The sequence below is a fragment of the Populus nigra genome, chromosome 1 (genome assembly GCF_951802175.1).
Source record: "Populus nigra chromosome 1, ddPopNigr1.1, whole genome shotgun sequence".
Classification (NCBI taxonomy): Eukaryota; Viridiplantae; Streptophyta; class Magnoliopsida; order Malpighiales; family Salicaceae; genus Populus; species Populus nigra.
In genome coordinates this window covers 11,854,087-11,875,556 of record NC_084852.1, presented here as the reverse complement: position 1 = coordinate 11,875,556, position 21,470 = coordinate 11,854,087, and the positions used below count along the sequence as shown (strand labels likewise).

At 33.6% G+C, this 21,470-nt stretch overlaps 3 protein-coding genes across 3 annotated transcripts; 2 read left to right on the top strand and 1 right to left on the bottom strand.

The window, feature by feature from the left end:
- The first annotated feature begins 722 nt into the window (after positions 1 to 722).
- LOC133680924 (DEK domain-containing chromatin-associated protein 4) lies at positions 723 to 9,539 on the top strand. The gene is made up of 12 exons (XM_062103970.1): positions 723 to 878; positions 1,664 to 2,320; positions 2,413 to 2,446; positions 3,705 to 3,784; positions 3,983 to 4,042; positions 4,220 to 4,330; positions 4,870 to 4,950; positions 5,060 to 5,137; positions 5,484 to 5,982; positions 7,022 to 7,140; positions 8,556 to 8,586; positions 9,059 to 9,539. Exons 2-12 carry the CDS (start codon positions 1,688 to 1,690, stop codon positions 9,217 to 9,219), a joined length of 1,887 nt encoding a protein of 628 aa, XP_061959954.1. The 5' UTR covers positions 723 to 878; positions 1,664 to 1,687; the 3' UTR covers positions 9,220 to 9,539.
- Positions 9,540 to 13,226: 3,687 nt separating this feature from the next.
- Positions 13,227 to 14,455, top strand: LOC133689091 (nuclear transcription factor Y subunit B-3-like). The gene has a single exon (XM_062108823.1). It carries the CDS (start codon positions 13,685 to 13,687, stop codon positions 14,186 to 14,188), a length of 504 nt encoding a protein of 167 aa, XP_061964807.1. The 5' UTR covers positions 13,227 to 13,684; the 3' UTR covers positions 14,189 to 14,455.
- A 6,217-nt stretch (positions 14,456 to 20,672) lies between these two features.
- Positions 20,673 to 21,470, bottom strand: LOC133706307 (uncharacterized). The gene has a single exon (XM_062131845.1). It carries the CDS (start codon positions 21,468 to 21,470, stop codon positions 20,673 to 20,675), a length of 798 nt encoding a protein of 265 aa, XP_061987829.1.

The window sequence follows — 21,470 nt, the reverse complement described above, 5'->3', positions numbered from 1 at the left end:
GTTAATATTTTTTTTTAATTTTATAATGCTTAAAAGAGATTCTTGTAATTTATTTTTAAATATTTTTCTTTTATATTTTATATAAAAAATTATATTTGCATGAAATATTTATAAAAATAAAAATTATTTATTCTTGAAAAATAAAAATAATATTTAACATAAAACAGATATAAATTTATAAAATAAAAAGGATAGCCAGATTAAATACAACTATTTTTTTTTCTTTGTATAAAAAACATTACTTTTTTGTTTTATTATTTAATAATTAGGAATAATATTTTTTCTTGATTACTGGTTTATATATTTTTAAATTTATTTTGTGAAACATAAACCATATCTTTTTATTTTTCAATTAAAAAAGTTATTATGATGTTAATATTACGTTAAGAATTAATTTAAATCGACGTCGTGCAGGTGAAGATTAAACAAAATGGATATAGGAGGTGGCGTAGTGTTACGACTCTATGTAGCCTCTACAGGAGAGTGTGAGTACTTGTCACTGTCACTCGAAGACAAATGCGCTTTTCTTTTGCCCATAGTGTTTTATGCTTGGACCCCACCAACACAAGACGCCAATCCTGAGAGGGCGAATATAAAATCAGGACCGTTAAAATCCCAGATACTGAAATAAAAGAATCAGAGTCGTCCATCAATTCCCCGGTCTCCCCACATCTGCTGTTTCATCCCAGGTGGCGTTCAACTGCATTTTAAATCCGGATTTCGAGTCCGAAATATAAAAATAGACACCCACCTCATAACTAAGAAATCGAAGCTCAAAAAAGAAAAAAGAAAAAAGAAAAAAGAAATTATGTTCACAAAGTCAGAGAGTGGAGTTTAGTGCTTCTTCTTTAAGCTCAGTATCAAATCAACATATTAGAGTAAGTTTCTATTTTGATAGCTCTTTTTGTCTTAATTATGCTTCAATTTCATGTTTTTTATGTAGAATTGTGGTTCAATTTGTTGTTTGTTGTTGTATGAGTGTGTGTTTTTAGTGCTGTTTAGTTTTTTTCTTTTTTTTTAGTGTTTGTTTTGGTGAAATTTCACTCTTGATTTTTGGGTTTTGTCCTGGCATGCAATTAACTTTGCATGTTGCGTTTGGTTGTTGTGAAAGTGCTGGAAATTATGGGAAATTCTTGGTGTTTTAATTTAGGTTTTTTTTATTTTTATTTTTAAGACTGGGCTCACTTGGGAGCTTGAGTTTTGGATTTATTTATTTTTGCTTAATTGAGCTTAAGAAATTAACTTTGGCTCAATTTAAACTTCCTTTTAAAAAAACGATACGATGAGTAGATTTAGAGATCTGATTATCTATTTTTTCTTTAGGTTTCCTGTGGTTTTTGTGCAAGCAAACTGACGATTTTTTTTTGTTGTAAATCTTGTGTTTCGGGTTTTCTCTAAATTGTGTGAAGTTTAGTACTTCCGCAATCCTCTGGCTTGTTTTTCCTCTGGAGGAATTTTGCTTTTATTCTTTCAATTTGAGCATTTTGTGTACTTTTTTTTTAAATGGGAGTTTAACCATTGGGCTACATGATGATTCATGTTTCAAGATCCCCTATGTGCATTTGAACTTGTTTTTTTTTTTTTTTTGGTTTTCTTCACGTGTTACTTGTTAATTGTGACCTTCTTCTAATTGAATGTGATTTTCTTTTTTCCCTGGACACAGCCTTTTGTTGTCCAAGCAAAACAAATGGGCAAGGAAGAAAATGAGACCAAAGTTCCAGAGGTAGCAGCAAATGGGACTAGTGCACCTGAGAAAGAGAAGTCCAATGAAGTTATGACGGAAAAAAGAGAGGAAAATAATGGAGTAAAAGAAATGGAAGAAGATAAAAATGATAGCGAGAACGCTGAGACAGATAAGATGGATGAAGGCCCCAAGGTGACTGAAGAAAAGGAAAGCAAAGAGAAAGAAGATAAGGAAGAAGGAAGAACTGAAGCAATGGAAGAAGAAACTGAACTCATAGTAGATGAAGAGATGAAAGAAAAGGAGAAGGAAACTGAAGAAGATGTGGAGGAGAAGGTTGATGGATCCAATGAGGAAGAAGAGGTGGAGGAGGAAAAAACCGAAGAAGAGGTGGATGAGATGGTTGAAAGATCCAAGGAGGAAGAAAAAAAGTTGGAGGAAGGGAAACGGTCAAAGCAACGTGGGAAAGGGAAGAGTGATGGGAGGAAAGCTGAAAAGAAGAAGAAGGTAGTGGAAGAAAAGAAGGAGCCAGAGCCGAGGACCCCTGCTTTCGATAGGCCACAGCGTGAACGCAAATCTGTTGAAAGGCTGGTGGCAACTATTGACAAAGATGCTGTCAAAGAATTCCAGATTGAAAAGGTGTTTTTTTTACTCCATTTTCAGTGTGTAAATCTTGTTTTGTATGTCATGTGGTGATTTAAATTATTCTTGGTTTATGCTGAAAAATGCAGGGCCAAGGCATCCCGCTGAAAGATATACCTAATGGTATGGTTCATCTTTTAATTTTCTATCCCTATCTCTCTTGAATATCAATTTTGATGGTGTCAGGCTATTGTTTTGCTTTTGCCTGTGCTCCTTTTGTTGTTGCGGCAGCTATATGTAAATTATAGAGCTGATTGATTATATATAATGCACGGGTGGCAGGACTGGGGGGTTAAAGTATGGAAATTTCATTGCTGCTCCCATAATTCGGGAATTTTTTACCGGTGTTAGAAGCAATTCAATTGAAGAATTGATGTGGCATCACATTCTGTGTTTCTTGTAAGTGTAGTTTAGAACAGTTTCAAGTGTTTGTGGACTTCACTGGGATAAAGCTTTTAAAAGGTCTTCTTTTTCCAAATCTTGAGGTTCTTGCCAACAAATAGATCAAATGAAAATGGATCTTGAAAGTATTTACCGTGCGATATTGATTATATTGCACCTAGCATATCTAATTTCTTTTAATTTGGTGTTCATCCTATTTGGATTGCTGGCCTTTCCTTTGTAATATTCAGAAGTCAGAAGTGCTTGTTTTATTGTTGTTGTTGTCTATACGCTTGTTATGGACACTTTAATTGATGTATGTAGTCTAAATTACTGTGTCTAGTTGTCCTGGTTTCTTATTGATCTTCCTTTTAGAGGGTTGTAAGATGATTGTATGATTTCTCCAATTTTCATTATTGCTCCTGTATTATTAGCTAGAAATTGATTTGCAGGTATAGTTTTTTTAAAGATGGTCGAAGAAATAAATAGTTAGTTCAATTATGTAATAAATTGTTGGTTTTTGTGCTTGTGAAAAACTCTGGATAGTTGTTATGCTGTCTTGTAATATATGCACTTTAAATGACCAAACCAGAGTTAATTGGAAAGCGACTCTCCCCCATGCATGACGTTCTGGATCATATGATCCAGAATGTGGTGCGTTCACTATCCAGTTCACCAAAAGTTGCAGCCCGGCATTTTTTTTTTAGGATGGTTGAAGAATTAAGGAAATTCATCTATTTAGCACATTCTTTTGTCGTCTTGTACTTTCTCATTCACCCTCCCTCTTGGTTTAGCCTTGTGAGTTTTGTGGTACCCCTTTTCTTTTCTGCATGTATCGATTTTGTCTTTTTTGAAATAGTTGCTACCATGTCTTCGAGGATGGTTGATGAAGAAGAGAGTATCTTGTTCAAGGATCTTCCTTTTTATAATGGCTGTATTGAACATATCCATGCAGAGCTATGGGTGATGTAAATGACCTCTGAAAATGTTTTGTCTACAGTGGCGTTCAAGTTATCAAGAAGGAAGATTGATGATACATTCAAACTGCTTCACACAATTCTTTTTGGAAGGAGAGGAAAGGTAACCAGTTTCTGTTTACTTTTTTATTTGCTCTTGTTATGTTATTGTCTTTCTCACGTTGTCTCTTGTAATTGATATTGAGGATGCTGAACACAAATATAAACTTGGTTGATCTTCATTGTTTGTGAGATGGAACGACCGGGGGTTTATTGTAATCCAATCTTTGCTTTATGCAATTTCAGTTCCTTGCTTTTGCAGGCATTGCAGATCAAGAGTAACATATCCCGGTTCTCTGGTTTTGTGTGGCATCAAAATGAGGTGAGAAAGATCATTTTGTGATGAAGATGAGTTTTTGTTATTTCTACAAGTACTAATTTTAGATTAAGAATGTTAGAAGGTTTTAATTAGTTTTTATCTGTCATTTATTGTTTGGTTTCATGTACAAAGTTAGTCTTTTGAAACAATTATCATTATTTTCTTCTATAATTATTACAGGAGAAACAAAAGAGTAAAGTGAAAGAAAAATTTGACAAGTGCAATAAAGAGAAGTTGTTGGAATTTTGCGATTTTCTTGACATACCAATTACCAAGGCTACTGCAAAGAAGGTGAGTTGATCAACTAATTTTGTGTGTTAGGTTTCAGCTCGTGTTCCAAGGATTGAGTTTTGCACTATGTTTTCTGATCTTCTCTCTAGCTGTGAAAATTATTTTCCTGTTATAGTTATCCAGAATTTGTGAGGAAATCAGTTAATTCAGAGGTTTAAACTGCTTCCTTGATGCTGTACAAGGGGAAGGAATTTATCCAAGTTATTTCTAACTTTGTTAATTGTATATTTTTGTTAATATGTAATCTGATTAACTTTGTAATTGTCATTAATTAGAAAATCATGGTTTAGCCCAGTGAGGTCTAGGTTTTTTAATCAACACTGCTTCTGCTCTGTGCACATGAGCACGCACATAAACAATCTAGCATTATGGGTGTACCTACAATCCTACTGCTTGTGGAATGCATTGGTGTTGATTGCACAAACACCACTGTAGTTTCTCTCTTGCACAGGAGGCCTATCCCTAAATGTCAGGGCACACTTTTTTCTGTGAAGTTCAGTTAAATATGCTACTACAATGGTCTTAAATTGTAAACACAGGAAGATATTGTTATGAAGCTGATAGACTTTTTGGTGGCTCCCCATGCGACAACCACTGAGTTATTTGCTGAAAAAGAGAAGGTTTGTGGACTTTTATCCTCCATTCCTATGAAGTTTAGATGTTGCAAATTAAAATCATTTGCTTTGGCATCTATTTGAGTTTTGATGTTCATTTGGATTTGTCCCTTAGGAAAAAACAAGCAAAAAGCGCAAGAGACTGGCCAAAAGTTCATCCTTTGGGAGCACACCATCAAAACGTTCAGCTAAGGTATAATTTCTTTTGTTAACATCATAATCATGTTTTTTGATTCAATGTTGTACACTAAAGATGCACCATAAAATTTGGTGTCATGTCGCATATTCTATGATACCATTGCATATTATTAGCCTTTTGGATAAAAACCTGATGTGAATTTTGTATGTTCTGCTTGTGATAGCCTTCTGCTGAAAAGCTGTTGAAAGCTAGATTAATAACAGTACATGTTTGCTGTTTGTGCAATTCTACTACTTTAGAAGAATCTGATAGGTCACAGGGTTTTACAACAGTATCTCCCTTTGTGCATCTAGAGTGTTTGCATTATTCCCCTTTTAAAAGGATTTGGGTTGTTTTGCAGAGTCGAGGAAAAGCTGATGATGATTCAAAGAGAAGAGATAAAAAGAGTACAGCAGACACAGAAGACGAGTCAGAAGAAGAGAAAGATGAGGAAGAAGAAGAAGAAGAAGAAGAAGAACAGGAACAAGAAAACGTAGAAGAGGAAAATGAAAATGGTGCTTTAGATAAATCTGATGCTGAAATCTCTGAACATTCTGAAAGCGAGGAGAAAAAAGAATCCGAAGAAGAATCCGAAGAAGACACTGGAAAACGCAAAAAGAGGTCAGCTGCATCATCTAGAAAAAAAGCATCTTCTGGAAAAACTAAAACCAGAATCTCAGTGTCTGGTAAGTCCAGTCAACCAGTGAAAAGAACACCTAAAAAATCCTCATCAAAGCACCCTCATTCTGATGAGGATAGTGATGCAAGTCCAAAGGTTTCCTCAAGTAAGAAGAAAACTGAAAAAGTATCAAAGGAGAAGCCCTTGACTCCAAAGAAATCTGCCTCCAAGGAGAAAATGGGTAACTTTGTTTTCTGTTTGGTCAATGGTTTTAAATTGAGGTTGCAATATCGCAGGCATAAAATAATGGGTGCAGCTATAACTGTTGCAAATCTTTTAGCAACTCTTAGAAAAATTTTATGATTTTACTAAACAAGCTCAATAACAACACTTCTAATGGTTCTCACTTGCTTATTATCATAGTAAAATAATACATCACAACTTAAAGTTGTGCAGAGAATATTCATCTCCATATAATTTAAAAAATTAGTTTAGTAATAACAAGATCCTTGTCTGATACAAGGGTAACGAAAACCCAAAAAAATAAATAAATCAACGTTCAAGTTAGTAAAAATCTCAATATATTAGTAAAATATAAGATACTAACCAAAATTTTTGATAATTATTTAAAAATAATATCAAAGCCACTTAGATCTGCAGTAATCTAATAAATCAATACCATAAAATGGTGTAATTACTAAATATTTGCAAGTTAAATATCAACAATTTTTTGTAAGTAATGTAAAAGAGTTGTGATATTACATCCACCATCCAAACTTAAAGTTAGATATTCACTTTCAGAAAAAGCAATGAAAATTTTACATTTAATTTTGGTCCAATTATGAAGTTTTCTAAGAATTTGGTGTGGCTAAGTAGAAAAGTTGTGAAAGATGAAAAGATCAAATAAATGAAAATAATAGGAAAGGAAACATGTGAAAATGGAAATAATAGGCAGAAAATAGTGGCCTTGATGCTGTTGTTCTTGTGAAATGGCTAGGGTAATAGATTGTAAAAAATCCATTAAATAAAGGCTATTACATAATGTAATGGCCTTTTTTAGAACCGTGATTTTGTTAGTCAATTCTTCTCATTCAGAAATGGATTGTTATTGTTTATTTGGTCAGAAGATGATAACATCTAAAAATGCTATAATGCACTATTTGAATTCATCATAGAAGTTTCTTTGAATTTAATCATGACTATTGTATTATTGTGAAATTGAAACGGAATTCTATTGTTTTCCTTTTCGTTGACATATTATTTTTTTTCTTTATTTTAAGGTAAAAAAGGTGGAAAAGAGAGGGAAAAGGCTAGAGTTAAAGACGACAAATTGACGCCAAGTGATGATGAGCTTAGAGATGCAATATGCAAAATTCTGAAGGAGGTTGATTTCAATACGGTAAGATCTGTCATCATTGCTGCCTTTGGTGGTAATAGGCTAATAAACTGTTAGAAAGGAGGCCATAAATGCAGCATGCTGGATACATGTCATTGCCATCATGGTTGTTAAAACCAAGTTCCAAATCATGAAAGTGTATGTATTAATGCATCAAACACCAAAAAAAAAAGCTAACTCGGCTAAAAATCAGCCATGAGCAAAATCGTTTGTGAGTTGTTCTCAACGAGTAGGCTGGTTTTAATGAGTTCCTTTTTAGCCCATTTCCATGGTGATTGAGCAACTTTTTAAGCCTGCACATATCCGTTTGCCTACTCTGCACTGTTTTAATGGCCACATATAAAATCCCACATGGATGGCAACCTTTTTTCTCAGGCAAGACCCTTTTTGTCATCCTTATCTTTAACACTCATGCTCCTATGCTTAAGATATATATGAAAGGAAAGGGTACTAATCTTCTGCTCCTATGCTTAACTTAAGAAATACATATAATCTTCTATTTTTTTCCTTGGGTTTAATGAGTACGTTGTTTATGGTAAAATCTCGACTTTGTAAAATACTTACTATTTTTTTCTCCCCGGGTCATGTAAGTGCTGCTGTTAATTATTTATTGAATGAAACATGATGCATGAGTTAATCACTTATTTGCGTCGAACTTTGGCGGTTCTACCTTTTCAGGACAGATTCTATGTTCATCAAAAAATTAGTAGTCTGTATGAACTTTGGATTTAACCAAGTATTAAGCATTTCTTTGGTAACCATGTAGTTAAAATTTGTTGAGAGCTTTTGTGTTTATTTTTGCATTTATTATTATTAGGCCTTTATGTAGTAGGTAAACTCTTGCATTTTCACTCGTACATTTTCATGATCAGTTTTACTATCCTAGTCATTCAGACCTAAAACAATCCAAGTGAAAAAAACAATTTTGACCACCTAGATTGCCATGATAATTTTATGGCCCTACTTTTACATAATCACTTATAAAAAGGTGTTGCAAGCAGCTCCTAAATTACCCCCAAGGTCCTTGGAATGGAATTATTTGATCATTTCTTATGATGATAAAATGATATATTATGTCTGTGTTTCCCATTCGGCTTTTACTTTAGCATCATCAATTACATAAGTTCCATGTGTTTGCAGTCTCTTGAAATTGTACAATTTTTTACCTGTAATTTTAAATCTTTGGCACTTCAAGAATCTGCAAATCATTTAGATCAATTAAGGTTCTGTTGCTTTGAAAAATTGCTAAATTGTTTAAAAGAAAGAATCTAGCTATTGTATTTGTTCTTAGCGATCAAACTTGGTGACTATCATTTTCTTCAAAGGAATCTGATTGAATTATAATGTCATTTTCTCCATCTCTTTATTTTAGTATCTAATAATTTGTACTTGACTAATCTTTAATTTGTTATTTGCAGGCTACTTTCACCGACATTCTAAAGCTACTTGGTATGTATTTTTTACCATAGTTGGTTAGAGAAAAGTGTGGTTCTTATCTGGGAAAATGCCTTGACAAACATTCATGTGACAAACTGGCATGGCCTGTAAAGTACAGGCCATCTATGTTTCAAGTAAATAAACAAGATGACCATACTCCTGATTCTCTAGTTGTGACCAACCATGCCTACTTCAACCTAAAATTGATCGACAAAATGACTGGATAATATACAATTGTACCTCAATTCTCTACAAGCAGAGTGATTGTTATGGTCCATATGCAAGAAAGATCTGCATCTTGATTGACTGTATGTCAGTCAAGGTTTTTTCCTTAATTATGAGATTTCTTAAGATGGACAGACCTTCAAATGAAATAGCAACATTTGTCTTAAATTTTAATTTTAATTTTTTTTAATTTAGAGAGATTGAGTTTGTATATTGTATTTTATTCGTGGTACCTGAAAGTAATCTGGCTGATTTGCAGCTCGGCGATTTGCTACTGATCTCACACCAAGAAAATCATCTATAAAGCTTATGATCCAAGATGAGCTCACCAAACTAGCGGATGATGCTGATGAGGAAGATGGAGAAGGTGATGCTGAGAAAGATGAAACCCAGTCTACTGGTCAAGAGGTTGAAGCCTGAAACATGTAACATGACTGTCTGGAAATAGTGTAGCCTTGTCTTCTATGTTTTTATTTCCACTCGAACGTAAATGCACTGTTTGTTCTGTTAGGATATCCAGCTGTAGTTCATTGTTAGTGTTCAATTAGCTGGCAAGAAGACAAGCATTTACTAGAAACCAGAGAAGGTGAGACAAGTTATGCTTTGGTGTATGACTTGGGCATCCCATGTACACATTAACTTTAAATTGTAGTTTTTCCTCCTTGAAATTAACTTACCCTTGTACTTGATATTACACCTAAATTATGTGAGGTCAGTTGTGACAGGATATTATTTCTCAACTGTGTAATCTTCAATCCACTTGTTTTATGCCTAGCTGATTAGCTTCTCTTCCTTTGTTTTTTAACCTCTGGGGCCCTTGTGTGTTGATAATATATTTAGTGTTTTGATGTGTTTCATATATTGAACTGAACTGAACTGAACTGACAGATCTGTTTTGCTACCATTCATATATTTGTTCGTTTGGTCATCATACAAGGAAATGGAACACAAGGATGGCACTTAAAAACCAAGGCAGATGCCTTTATTAGGCACCGTGTATTTCACAAATCTTACCGGAACAGTTAGCTAGCTTATGATTTTGGTTTGGTGATGCCGAGGAAGGGGGGAATTCTCTGTTTGATGGTTGGTTTCTGCGGCCTGGAGACTTGTTGGAGTTACCAATCCATGGTCGTAGATCGTGCTTCGTTTGTGGCATGCAAAGTCTGCTAAATGGAATGGTAAATCAAAACCTATTTGCCCATTTGCCCTTGTAACCTCTGCTAGATACCTAAACCGTGTGAATGAAAAGGAATTAGGAAATGGAAGGTTGCTACTGAGTTTACTATGGCAGCAACCCGTTGTTTTTCAACCATTTCTTTCTCCTCTCTCTTTATCTTCAAATTAACAGAAAACTAGAAGGGATGATGATGCTGTGCATCCCCGCACAAGACAGTTTTACAGTCTTGTTTTCTTTTCTTTTCTTTTTTTGCTTTTCTAAATCTGTCTATTTTTATAATTTTATTTTTTAATATTATATTAGAAATTAAATTTTATGATTTGTTGTGATTTATTTTCGGTATAATTACCTAAATCTCATTATCTGTACTACTAATCTAGTGACCTTTCTATAAATTCATCACTCTTTATGTCAACGTAGCTAAGTCAACATTTGACTTTTTATCGTTATTGCATTAGTGTGTCATCCACACATCATATGCAAAGATTTAAATTTATTAAATTTGTGATTGCTAAATCTAAGTTATTAAATTTAGTCAATTCATCCATGCAATTTGTGATTTAAATTTCAAGAAAAAAATAACATCCTAAAATAAACCTAATTAACTTTATGGAATGATTAAATTTTGATCAATTCAATAACACAATTTTTTTTTAAAGAAATGAAACAACATTGTTTATTAAAAATAATTGCATTTGAGGTCTTGGCCTAGCGGTGGTAGAGGCTTGTTTTCTTCCTCTGCACCTGGGTTCGAACTTCAATGTGCACACCTGTTACCCTTGCGATGCCTTACATACTTATTGGGTTTGCAGGATGTTCAGTGAGCTGTGAGATTAATCGTGGTGCACGCAAACTGGCCCGAACACTCTGTAAATAAAAAAAATATTAATAATTGACTTGATGACCTATAAATTGATATAAGAACTCGATACCCCGAGCTCTTTACGGTGTGAATCGTTCAATATTAAAAATTAAAAGTTTAAACCCGAGTAGATAATTTAAAAAAATGTCAAATTTGTCATTCTATATACAAATTAATGCTCCACTTCGGCAGTGGAAGTTGAGCATGGTCTTTCTTCTTTTTAGCCAATAAAAAAAATTGAATGAAAGAATGGGGAAAAAAAATCAGGTTTTAAGTGGTGGAGGGCACATGTGTTTACCTTCTAATAGTGCTTTGATTTGAACTATGGACTATATCTTTAATAATCAATGTTTGCTGAGTAATCATTCATAAATAAATGAATAAATTTGAATGTTTATTAAATTAAAATGTTTTATCTTGAAGTAATTCTATGTAAATCTTGATAATCATAGCTATATTAATTATCTGAACCATATAAAAGAGGCATAATTAAAATATCTTTCAAGATTAATAACTCTTAAGAATAAGAACTACTATCTCTTCTTACTAAAAGTCTTATTATTATGGAGCTTAATTATTTTAAGTACTTCTTTTCAATTATATGTGATATGATATATCATGCCCTTTTCATATTATTTGTGTTTTGCAAAAGACTGAAAAAACCATAGTTTTTAGACCCGGTCCAAGGTTCGGGTTTTGGTTTTGACTGGGTCACCGGGTCAATTTTTTTTTAAATTCAAAACAACGTTGTTTTAGTAAAAAAAAAAAAAAAACAAAAGTCAATGGATTGCAACCGGGTTTTTGACCAGGTCTTGCCATGTCAACCGGGTCGCACCGGGTTTTTTCTTTCCTTCTTTGTTCTTCAACCTGGCCCGGTTCCAGCCCCGGGTCGGCCGAGTCCCGGGTCGGGTTTTAAAACTATGGAAAAAATAATGTAAGACAATATAAAAAATAATAGTGTTTAAAATTAGGAAGAGAGATGTGTTTAAATGACTGAATAGCCCCTACAGCTTACAAAACTAATTAATCCAATCATGTAGTATAAAAGATTATTAATCAATCCCTTCACAAGCATTGACCACTCTCAATTTAATAGTTTTTTTTTTCCTAAAAAATTGTTTTCTTTCTATATCAAAATCTTGCATCTTATCTTCTTCTCTTTTCCTATTTTATTATTTGCAAAGGCAAAAGTCAGGGATTAAATATAAAGTTTCTAGAAATACGAGGACTAATTAAATTAGTTTTGCTATCCTGTAAGATAGGGCTATACTCCATTGAAAGGGATGCACTAAATGAAGAGTCACAATCCAAATGGGTCGGTGACTCACGTCATTGTCCACATTTATTCACTAATTTTAAACTAAGTTTATATATATATATATATATATATATATATATATATATATCTCATTTTAATACACTAATATTTAAAATAATTTTTTAAAAATAAAAATAAAATTATTTTAATATATTTTTAAATAAAAAACTACTTTAAAAAATAACTGTTAATTTGAGTATTTATTTAAAATTAAAAATATGACACATATTTTAACTATCCTATCTTTTTTAGTTGCCTGTACGGCAGGTCACTCGATCAAGTCTCAAGTTTCATGCAGGAGAAGGCATGTAACGTGCATCACCTTTTTGAATTATTATATTACTATTATTTATAAGAAAATCATTTGCAAGTTCTTGAACAAAAGCAACTCCTTCAAAATATTATTTTATTAAATATTTTCTTGAATAACTAATATAAATGATTATGTATGCACCAACTATATATCAAGCACGTGTTGGATAAATTCTCTTGGAAAACAAAATACGGTTTTTCCAATGTATTTTTTACCAAAAAATTCTAATTATAAGTAAAAAAGTCATGTATATTTTTAATTAAATAAATCGAGAGCTATACATGCCAATAAAAATAAAACAAAAGTATTGAGAAGTTTATTCGACTTGTTATATACGTTAATAAAAACACTTAAGATTCCAAGTTAATTTTTTTAAACTAATAAAAAATAAAATAATATTGTAATTATTACACTAAAATACCTTTTTCTTTTATGGATGGGATAAAAAAAACAGAGCTGAACTCAAATCAAATCGAATATATCTTTATTTTTTTAATATATTAGAATACTAACCAAAAGTAATTTTATGAATAATTTGTTTTAATAAATTGCTATGGAGACAGTTTGAAAGAGAATCCACGTCAGAGACAACCACGTGCGAGATACGAAATCAACGGTGGAAAACTTTTTCCTCCCAACCAATGGTGTGGCTTGAATTCCATCAGCACTAACACAGCACTTATCGAGAAAAAGCGGTCTAGAGCCACCCACGTGTCACGCACGATAGACCTTATTTAACCCCTGAATTCCATCCAACGGACCCAACTCGTTCACTCCCAAAAATTCCTCAAATAAGGAAAGCATCCAAGTTTTTTTTCTTCCTCTCTGCTTCTTTCATCTTCTCTGCTTTCTAGCTCTTAATTTGGAACTGAGTTCTTTAATAGTAATAATAATATTGCATGATTTCTCTTCACCAAACACTCAATTTCCTGTTATTTTTTCGATTTATACACTTGAGGAAAAAAAAGATCTGTTCAATACTCTCTGTTCTTGATCATTGAGTGGTGTTTATCCATCCAAACTTCCCCATGCACCCAATCTCCAATCCCTCCTCCACCGTCAATTCTATTTCACTTCTGTACCTAGCTACTCTAGGGTCAAAGCCACTCTCTCCACCAGCTTAAATACTTGGTTAAAATAAAAAACATAAGAGTACGTACCCTTTATCCCTAGCTAGCGAAGTAGTGATTATTAGCTAATGATCTAGAGTTGATCATGGCGGACTCAGACAACGACTCTGGAGGACAAAACCCCACAAACACCAACGAGCTGTTATCCCCAAGAGAGATGGACCGTTTCTTGCCGGTGGCCAACGTCAGTAGGATCATGAAGAAGGCACTACCAGCAAACGCTAAGATCTCCAAAGAAGCCAAAGAGACAGTACAAGAATGCGTGTCCGAGTTCATCAGCTTCATCACAGGAGAGGCCTCTGACAAGTGCCAGAGAGAGAAGAGAAAGACGATCAACGGCGATGATCTCTTGTGGGCCATGACGACCTTGGGCTTTGAGGAATACGTGGAGCCGCTCAAGGTTTATTTGCAGAGGTTTAGAGAGATGGAAGGGGAGAAGAATACCGTGGCGCGTGACAGGGACGCTCCTTCTAATGGGAGTGGGCCTGGAGCGGAGGGGTTAAGTGGGTACGTGTACGGCTCTGGTGCTGGGTTTTATAATCAGATGGGTGGTGGTGGGGCTGGAGATAGCTTGGGTAGGCTCAGATAGTGGTTGATTTCATGATGGGCCTAACAATCATGGACTTTGAGGTTGCTTCCTGCCCAATTGATTGTTCAAGATGATGATGATAAGGTGATTGAGGGTGAAAGACGATGAATCAGTTGTCGTAATCATGTATACGTGTATGGTTCTGATGGGCTACATCGAACAGCTGTGAATGGTGGGCCTGGTAAATTTGGGTGTAGGCCCAGATAATTATATTGTTGATGATGTATTATTTATTGCACAGCAATATCACTATACCTAATTACACTATTTTGATGGGAGTAACTTTCCACTCAATTCAGTATAGCAATCACCGGGAGTTTTTTTTTTTTTTTTTTTTTTTTTTTTTTTTTGTAATTTGTTTTCAGATTTCTCCTGATTAGTAACGGTCGAGGGAAAGGGTTTTTTTTTTTTTTTTAATGTGGATATTCGGGTTAGTTTGCGTGTATTTTGATTAATCTCACGGGCCTTAAAGTTAACAATTATGTAAATCTTCAGTGATCCTGCAATTTGTGAGACTTGAATTGAATTGATGACTTCTAGAAAATAAATATAAAACCTTACTAGTTGAATTACACCTTTTAAAATTTCTAATTTCTTGGTATTCTTGGTTGTGGCAGGAACATCAAATTTTATGTAGATAAAGATTGTTTTATTTTTTAAAATTTTTTTAAATATATTAAAATAATATATATATATATATATATTAAAATTTATTTTTAATATTAACAAGTTAAAACAATCTAAAATATTTTAATAATATTAATGATAATCTATAGGATAAGAAGAAACCTCCGAGTGAGACGGTCACATCATTTTTCATTACTAATAAGATATGGATGCACACATCATCATCGTCATCATCATCAACCTGTTCTTATCTCGTAGCCCCAAGAGGAAAGATGTGATCATGATCCTATACATTATTTTGATACAGAGGGCCACATGTCTGGATATATGGTTTTTGCCTTAAGAACTTTTTTTTAAAAAAAAAAACAGAGAGAGAGAGAAGGCATTGAGGCTGCCTTGCTTTTATTGTGTATACATACTCATTTGACATCATGAATTTCAAGGAACATACTGGTAGAAACTTACATTACTGCGTTTTGTCTTGTCTAAGAGATCGAAAACTATCCTTCGAGGAATCCTTTCTCCTGAGAAAAGAAGTGCTAACAAGGTGAGAAATCATTGGGAACTTGTATTTGGATCTGTGCATAATTCTATTCCTTCTTCTTCTTCTTCTTCTTCTCTGAATTTTCTTTTGAAGTGTCAGGATGAAGTAAGATTTGCCGTCATGTCGAGACACAACATTTGGAGCATGTTTTGCCTATCCAAGAATCGGCTCAAGCCCATTGTGGATTATGCCATGTCGCGTTGGAGCATGATCTGATATGCTGCAGTCTATGGGCAGCCCATCATGCTCCAACGCGACAAGATGATGATGCTCCATCAAAACCTGGGGATTTTCAAGGACCCTCTACCCCAGCACGGCTCTGTTGCTTCGACTAACCCATATGCCTCATCTCCACAGTAAATTTTGACTCCTGTTACTAAGATTAACCCATAGACACTAAAATGAGCTTTCTGTGGGACGATCGAACACTTTCTTTTTTATTTTTTTTAATGATTTTCTCTTTTTTATCGCATCTAGAAACATAAATGTTATAAAAATAAAGTTAGGACTAAAATATAAAAAATTAAAATAATAAGAACCAAATAAATATATAAATGAAGACTTCAGGGACCAAATATAGATTTTTTGCGCACTTTGAACAATAATAATGAAAACTGTTGTGTTTTCATATGTTAATTTTTAGTATAAATAAACATCTATTGAACGAAAATGCATGTCGACAAAATAGCAAGTAAAAGCATATAAGAAGAAAATGAGCATAACATTACAAGCAAGTGTAAATAAGATATGGTATAGTTTTTGAAATTCAAATCAAATCAATGTTGTTGCTAAATTCAATTTTTGAATAAATTTAATTAAAATTAACCATATAAAATATGTTAAACATGAATTATTATTTTTTTTGAAAAAGTGGGTTTTACAAAAAGTTTGAATTGCAAGAAAAAATAACAACACATTACATAACAACTTATTTCATTAAAACCAACAGTTATATCTTGAATTGACCATTCACATCAATTTGTAAATTCCATCCACCAAACCTCATTGTAAGGTATTGAACACCAATCTTATTTTGCCTTAATTATCCAAGTTCTTTAGGAATTTAGTACATTAAAAAGAAATTGGTAAAAATAACACAGTTAAAAAAATATTTATAGAAATAACATAATTTAAAGGATCACAAATGACATCTACAACTCATGAGTTGTATATGTCACTAGCGACTCTCAAATTATAAAATGGCCCAGAACAAATTACGATAAAGAGATGGGAGAGAAAAAATAGAAATAAAAATAAAGAGACCTTAAAGTCACATTTCAACTCTAACGATGATACCACTGATATTGTCAAAAAAATCTTGATGAGACAAATTTAATGTCATCAAGTAAGGTTACCAACGGTGACCAGGGTAGATTACACAAGCCGTCTAAATATGACAAGTCACTCACTTGCCTTTGGGTGGCTTATGTGGCCCACCCTAATTATCGTTGATGATATTTCTTGGTGTCTTTGGATTCATATCTTTGAGATCTTTTCAACAGTATTGATGATGTCATCATTGATGTTTTGGTTGTCTCCAAGATCTTTCTCTCTCTCTCTCTCTCTCTCTCTCTCTCTCTCTCTCTTTTATTCTCATTGTAATTTGTAAGAGATGAGAGAGAGAAAAAAGATCTTGAAGGCATATCAAAACTTTGATGATAACACTATTGGTATCATAAAAAAAAATCTTGACGAGATAAATCCAATAACACTAAGAAAGATCATCAATGGTGATAGAGTAGACACACGAGCCACCTTAAAGGAACTGATTGATCCACCACCTTTAGACGACTTGTGTGGTCGACTCCGATCACCGCTGATGATCTTTTTTATTGTCATTAGATTCATCTTATGAAGATCTTTTTTACAGTACTAGTAGTGTTATCATTGGAGTTTTGGCATGCTTCTAAGGTCTATTTTTTCCCTTTTATTTTTATCTCTTCTCTCTATTTATTGTAATTTATGCTGGGTTATTTTACAATTTTAGAGAGTTGCTAGTGACACATGCGACTTGCAAGTCACAAATATTATCTACAATTCTCTAAACTGTATTATTTTTCTAAATATTTTATGTACTGTGACATTGTACCAATTTCTTTTTCTTATTGTGTTAATGTATAAAAGCACTCTTAGTTATTCTTTAGTGGCATCGGCCTCCCAAGGTGTTACTTAATAGCGTGAGCCAACACTTCAAATATATGAGTAATAAAATAATCTAAAATAATAACATAAAAACTATTGTAAATAATGAAAACTATTTCAAAAGGTTTTTATCCCACATTGAAAAAACACAACTTACTTCTTGTAAACATAGAGTATATATATGACTTTTTATCCCACATTGTAAAAATAAAACCTTAATTTAGTGTTTATATAGTGAACTTTGATATGAAATAGTAACCAATAAGGAAAGGATAGTAGACCCTTAAACTAAAATCATAATTTTTAAACATTTGGAATGAATTTTCTAAAAGTCATAAAATCTTAATAACTATTTTATTTTAAAACCTTTTTAATAGTTACAACTCTTTAATTCCTTAACAACTCTTTTATTTTTTTAAACTGTTGTAACAACTCTTTAATTTTCTAATTGTTTCATGCCTAACTGTTACATTCTAGCAGCCTATATATACAATGCACTCTATAATCAAAGTGTGCTGAAAACCATTGTATTTTCTTGTGTTTGCAAAACTTATTGATATTTTTTTTTGCTCTTGGTCTAGTTGTTTTTATGACTCTCATTTTAGAGGAGGAACATGTTGAATCCTGGAGGATAACCTTTTGTTAAGAAAATATCATTAAGGATAGTATCTATACATGTCTTAAGTTTTATTTTGTTTATGTTCTTTATTGTATTTTCTTACAACAAAAACAACTAAGAGGATGGAAATAAGCCAGTAGAACAAAGTTAGAACATTGGTAACATATAGGCTCACACACCATTGCAGTCATTGGTGTGTAGGATCACTCACCAAGGCTTTTTAGAACTTGTCAAACTAGAAATCAATATTGATTGAATCTTTTACTAGTTGATAAGACAATGTTTCTCATTACCATCCAACGAGAGAGATTGAGATCTATTTGTTTGAAATTTCTCTCCTCCTACTTCTTTGATGTTGCCGCTATTTATATACGGTTGCTAACATGTTGTTGTGGTTAATGAGAGTGTAAGTGACAGTAGCTGTGTGGTTGATCACTAGTGTTACTACTTACTAGGGTTGTTGTCTGTTCTGATGGTCATAAAGATGGTGTTTTATCGTGACTTGAATTGATGACAACTATGTTTGGATTTGTTTAGGTTGGGTTTGTTGGTCAAGTTGGAGAGAGAGGGTTCATTGGTTGGTGTGAGTTGTGGTGGTAGTTGGGACTTTCTATTGGTGACCTATAACTAAAGGGGTGTTTGAGAGCGTAATAATTATTGTTTTTCAAAATTGTTTTTCGTTTAGAAATATATTAAAATAATTTATATATTTTTAAAATATATTTTATATCATTATATCAAAACAATTAAAAAATAAAAAATTACATAACCCACATTTAGGACGCAATACTAAACATGAGGTGAGAGTCGTGACTAGTGTGGATTTGAGGTGAGAGGTTAGGGTTATTGATTGGAGTTGCTGGGGGGTCGCAACTAGGTTCGGCTCAATGGTTGGGAGCTGTCATGATCAATTTAGTTAATGGTGGCTATGACGTGATGCTGGTGTGGTTGTTATTGGTCATGGTTTGCCGGTGTGGAAAAAGGGTTGGTGTGGCTGAGCAAGTACTAGCTAGAGCAATTGATGAGAGAGGAGGACTGGCTAAAGTTGAAGGGTAGATCGGTCGAGCTTTGGGGATAAAAAAGTATTGGCTTGGAAAAAAAGGATTTCTCATGCTCCCTTGGCCATTCATTTTATTATGTTTTATTTTCATTTCACCTCCTTCTTCTTGTTGTTTTCTCACTTGTCATTTCTTGCTTTCTATTCTTTCTTTTTTGCTCGAACTCCATTTGTTTCTTTTATCTGCTCCCTCAAAGCTAAAAATAAAATATATTAAAGCTAAAAGGTATGAAAATGTTGTATTTTCATTTGGGGGCAAAAAAACGAGATATGATATGATATGATATATATATATATATATATATATATATATATATATATATATCCTTTTAAGAAGATATAATACAAACACTACTTCTCACGTTCATATAAATCAATCTACATTAATGGATTTGATAAATAAAAAATGCATATAAATAGGAAAAAAAATGTTAATATGATGTAGAAAACGAATAGAATGAAGAGAGAAAATCTTGACGAGACAAAATTTGACTAAGAAACCAGACAATACCATCATTAAATAAAATTTCTCATTGCAAACTTATACAATTTCATTATGGTGTATATATTAAAAATTAATTCGAAATTGTGTGTGTGTGTATATATATATATATATATATTTACGAAATCATGCCACTTTGACCGGATTATAGCCACCTTTACCTTTACAAGATGACAATGTTGTGCTGTGACTCACCATGCCCTTTTCTTTTCTTATTCTATTTTTTTATTCAAATTATATTTGATTTCCTCTATATTTATCATCTTCAATTTTTAATTTCTAAATATATGATTTTCTATATTTATAATATATATTAATACGCTATTGCAATCTTGTTTTGTCTTGTTTTCAAAGGCATGATATGATAACAAATGCTTTAAGATCCATACAATAGGTTTTGAGTTCAAATTAAGTTGTGTATTTCTTATAAAAGCATGAAATAATCGGAAATTTACTCGTTTGTTTAGACTTATAAAATATATTTTTTAAAAATAAAATTTTTTCATATAAAAAAAATAATCTTGTTTTATATTGCATATTAACTTTTATACCTTGAAAAAATAAAAAAAACCATTATAATTTTTATTTTGACAATAAAAAAATATTATGTTGACGTAAAGTGAAGATAGAATATTTTTCGAAACACGCTGAGCATGAAAATAAGAGTGAATATGAGTTTTATATATTTTAAAAACTATAATTTTTTTGTGGAGAGACAAGTCTTATGTCATGTCCTGTCAACAAGACAAGAAGCCGCCCCCCTCAGTAACGGCTACTTCACTGCTTACCATTGAATCCTGTCATATAATCGAATCCAACGGTCCCATTTTCCTCAATAGGAGCCAAAAAAGCACAACGTTCAGTTTAGTCACATACCGTTTTATATACCTCCCTCGAGACTCTTGCCATCTCCACTCCCTTCAAATAATCAAAAAGAAGAAGAAGAAGAACAGCAGCGACTGACTAACATTCATCAACACTGTCCCCAGTTTTTCAGAAACACAACTTTTTTGCCACTTCCAAGAACCAGGGTTCAATCAAGATGTTGCAGCATATGCACGGTGTTCTTCTTCTTCTTCTTTTTGCTTTCTGTATTTCAAACTCTAATTTTACAGTAAATGGGGACAATGCGCCTGCGCCATCGCCCACATCCTCATCAATTCCAACATCACCCTCTAGTTCTTCTCCTTCTCCGTCCACAACTTCACCCCCATCGTCCCCTTCAAAATCCCCGGCTACATCTCCATCCACTTCCCCACCAACTCTTCCCGTCTCCCCTTCAAAATCTCCAGCTACATCCCCATCCCCATCCACTTCCCTACCAACTATTCCCGTCTCCCCTTCAAAATCTCCGGCCACATCCCCATCCCCATCCACTTCCCTCCCAACTATTCCCGTCTCCCCTTCAAAATCTCCGGCTACATCTCCATCTTCATCCACTTCCCCACCAAGTCCTACCGTCTCCCCTCCAACGCCCTCTCCAAATGCCGCTGCCCCATCTGGCTCTCCTCTGGCTTCATCACCAGCGGTTTCCACTCCGGTGACTGCTCCTACATTGGCACCACTTGGGGCTCCGCCAATGTCGACAGAGGGTCCGGTTACTGCAGCGACTCCGGAGGCATCGGCAAGCATTCCATCAAGTTCTGCGACGCCAGCGGAGGCCCCTATGGTTTTCCCTTCCAGTAGTAGCCCTCCGAGCCCGTCTACAGAGAGTATGTCACCAGAAACTGCAAAGGTTCCGTCGGTGAATGACGAGTCGGGTTCAAGGTCCTTGTATGAGGTTGGGGTCAT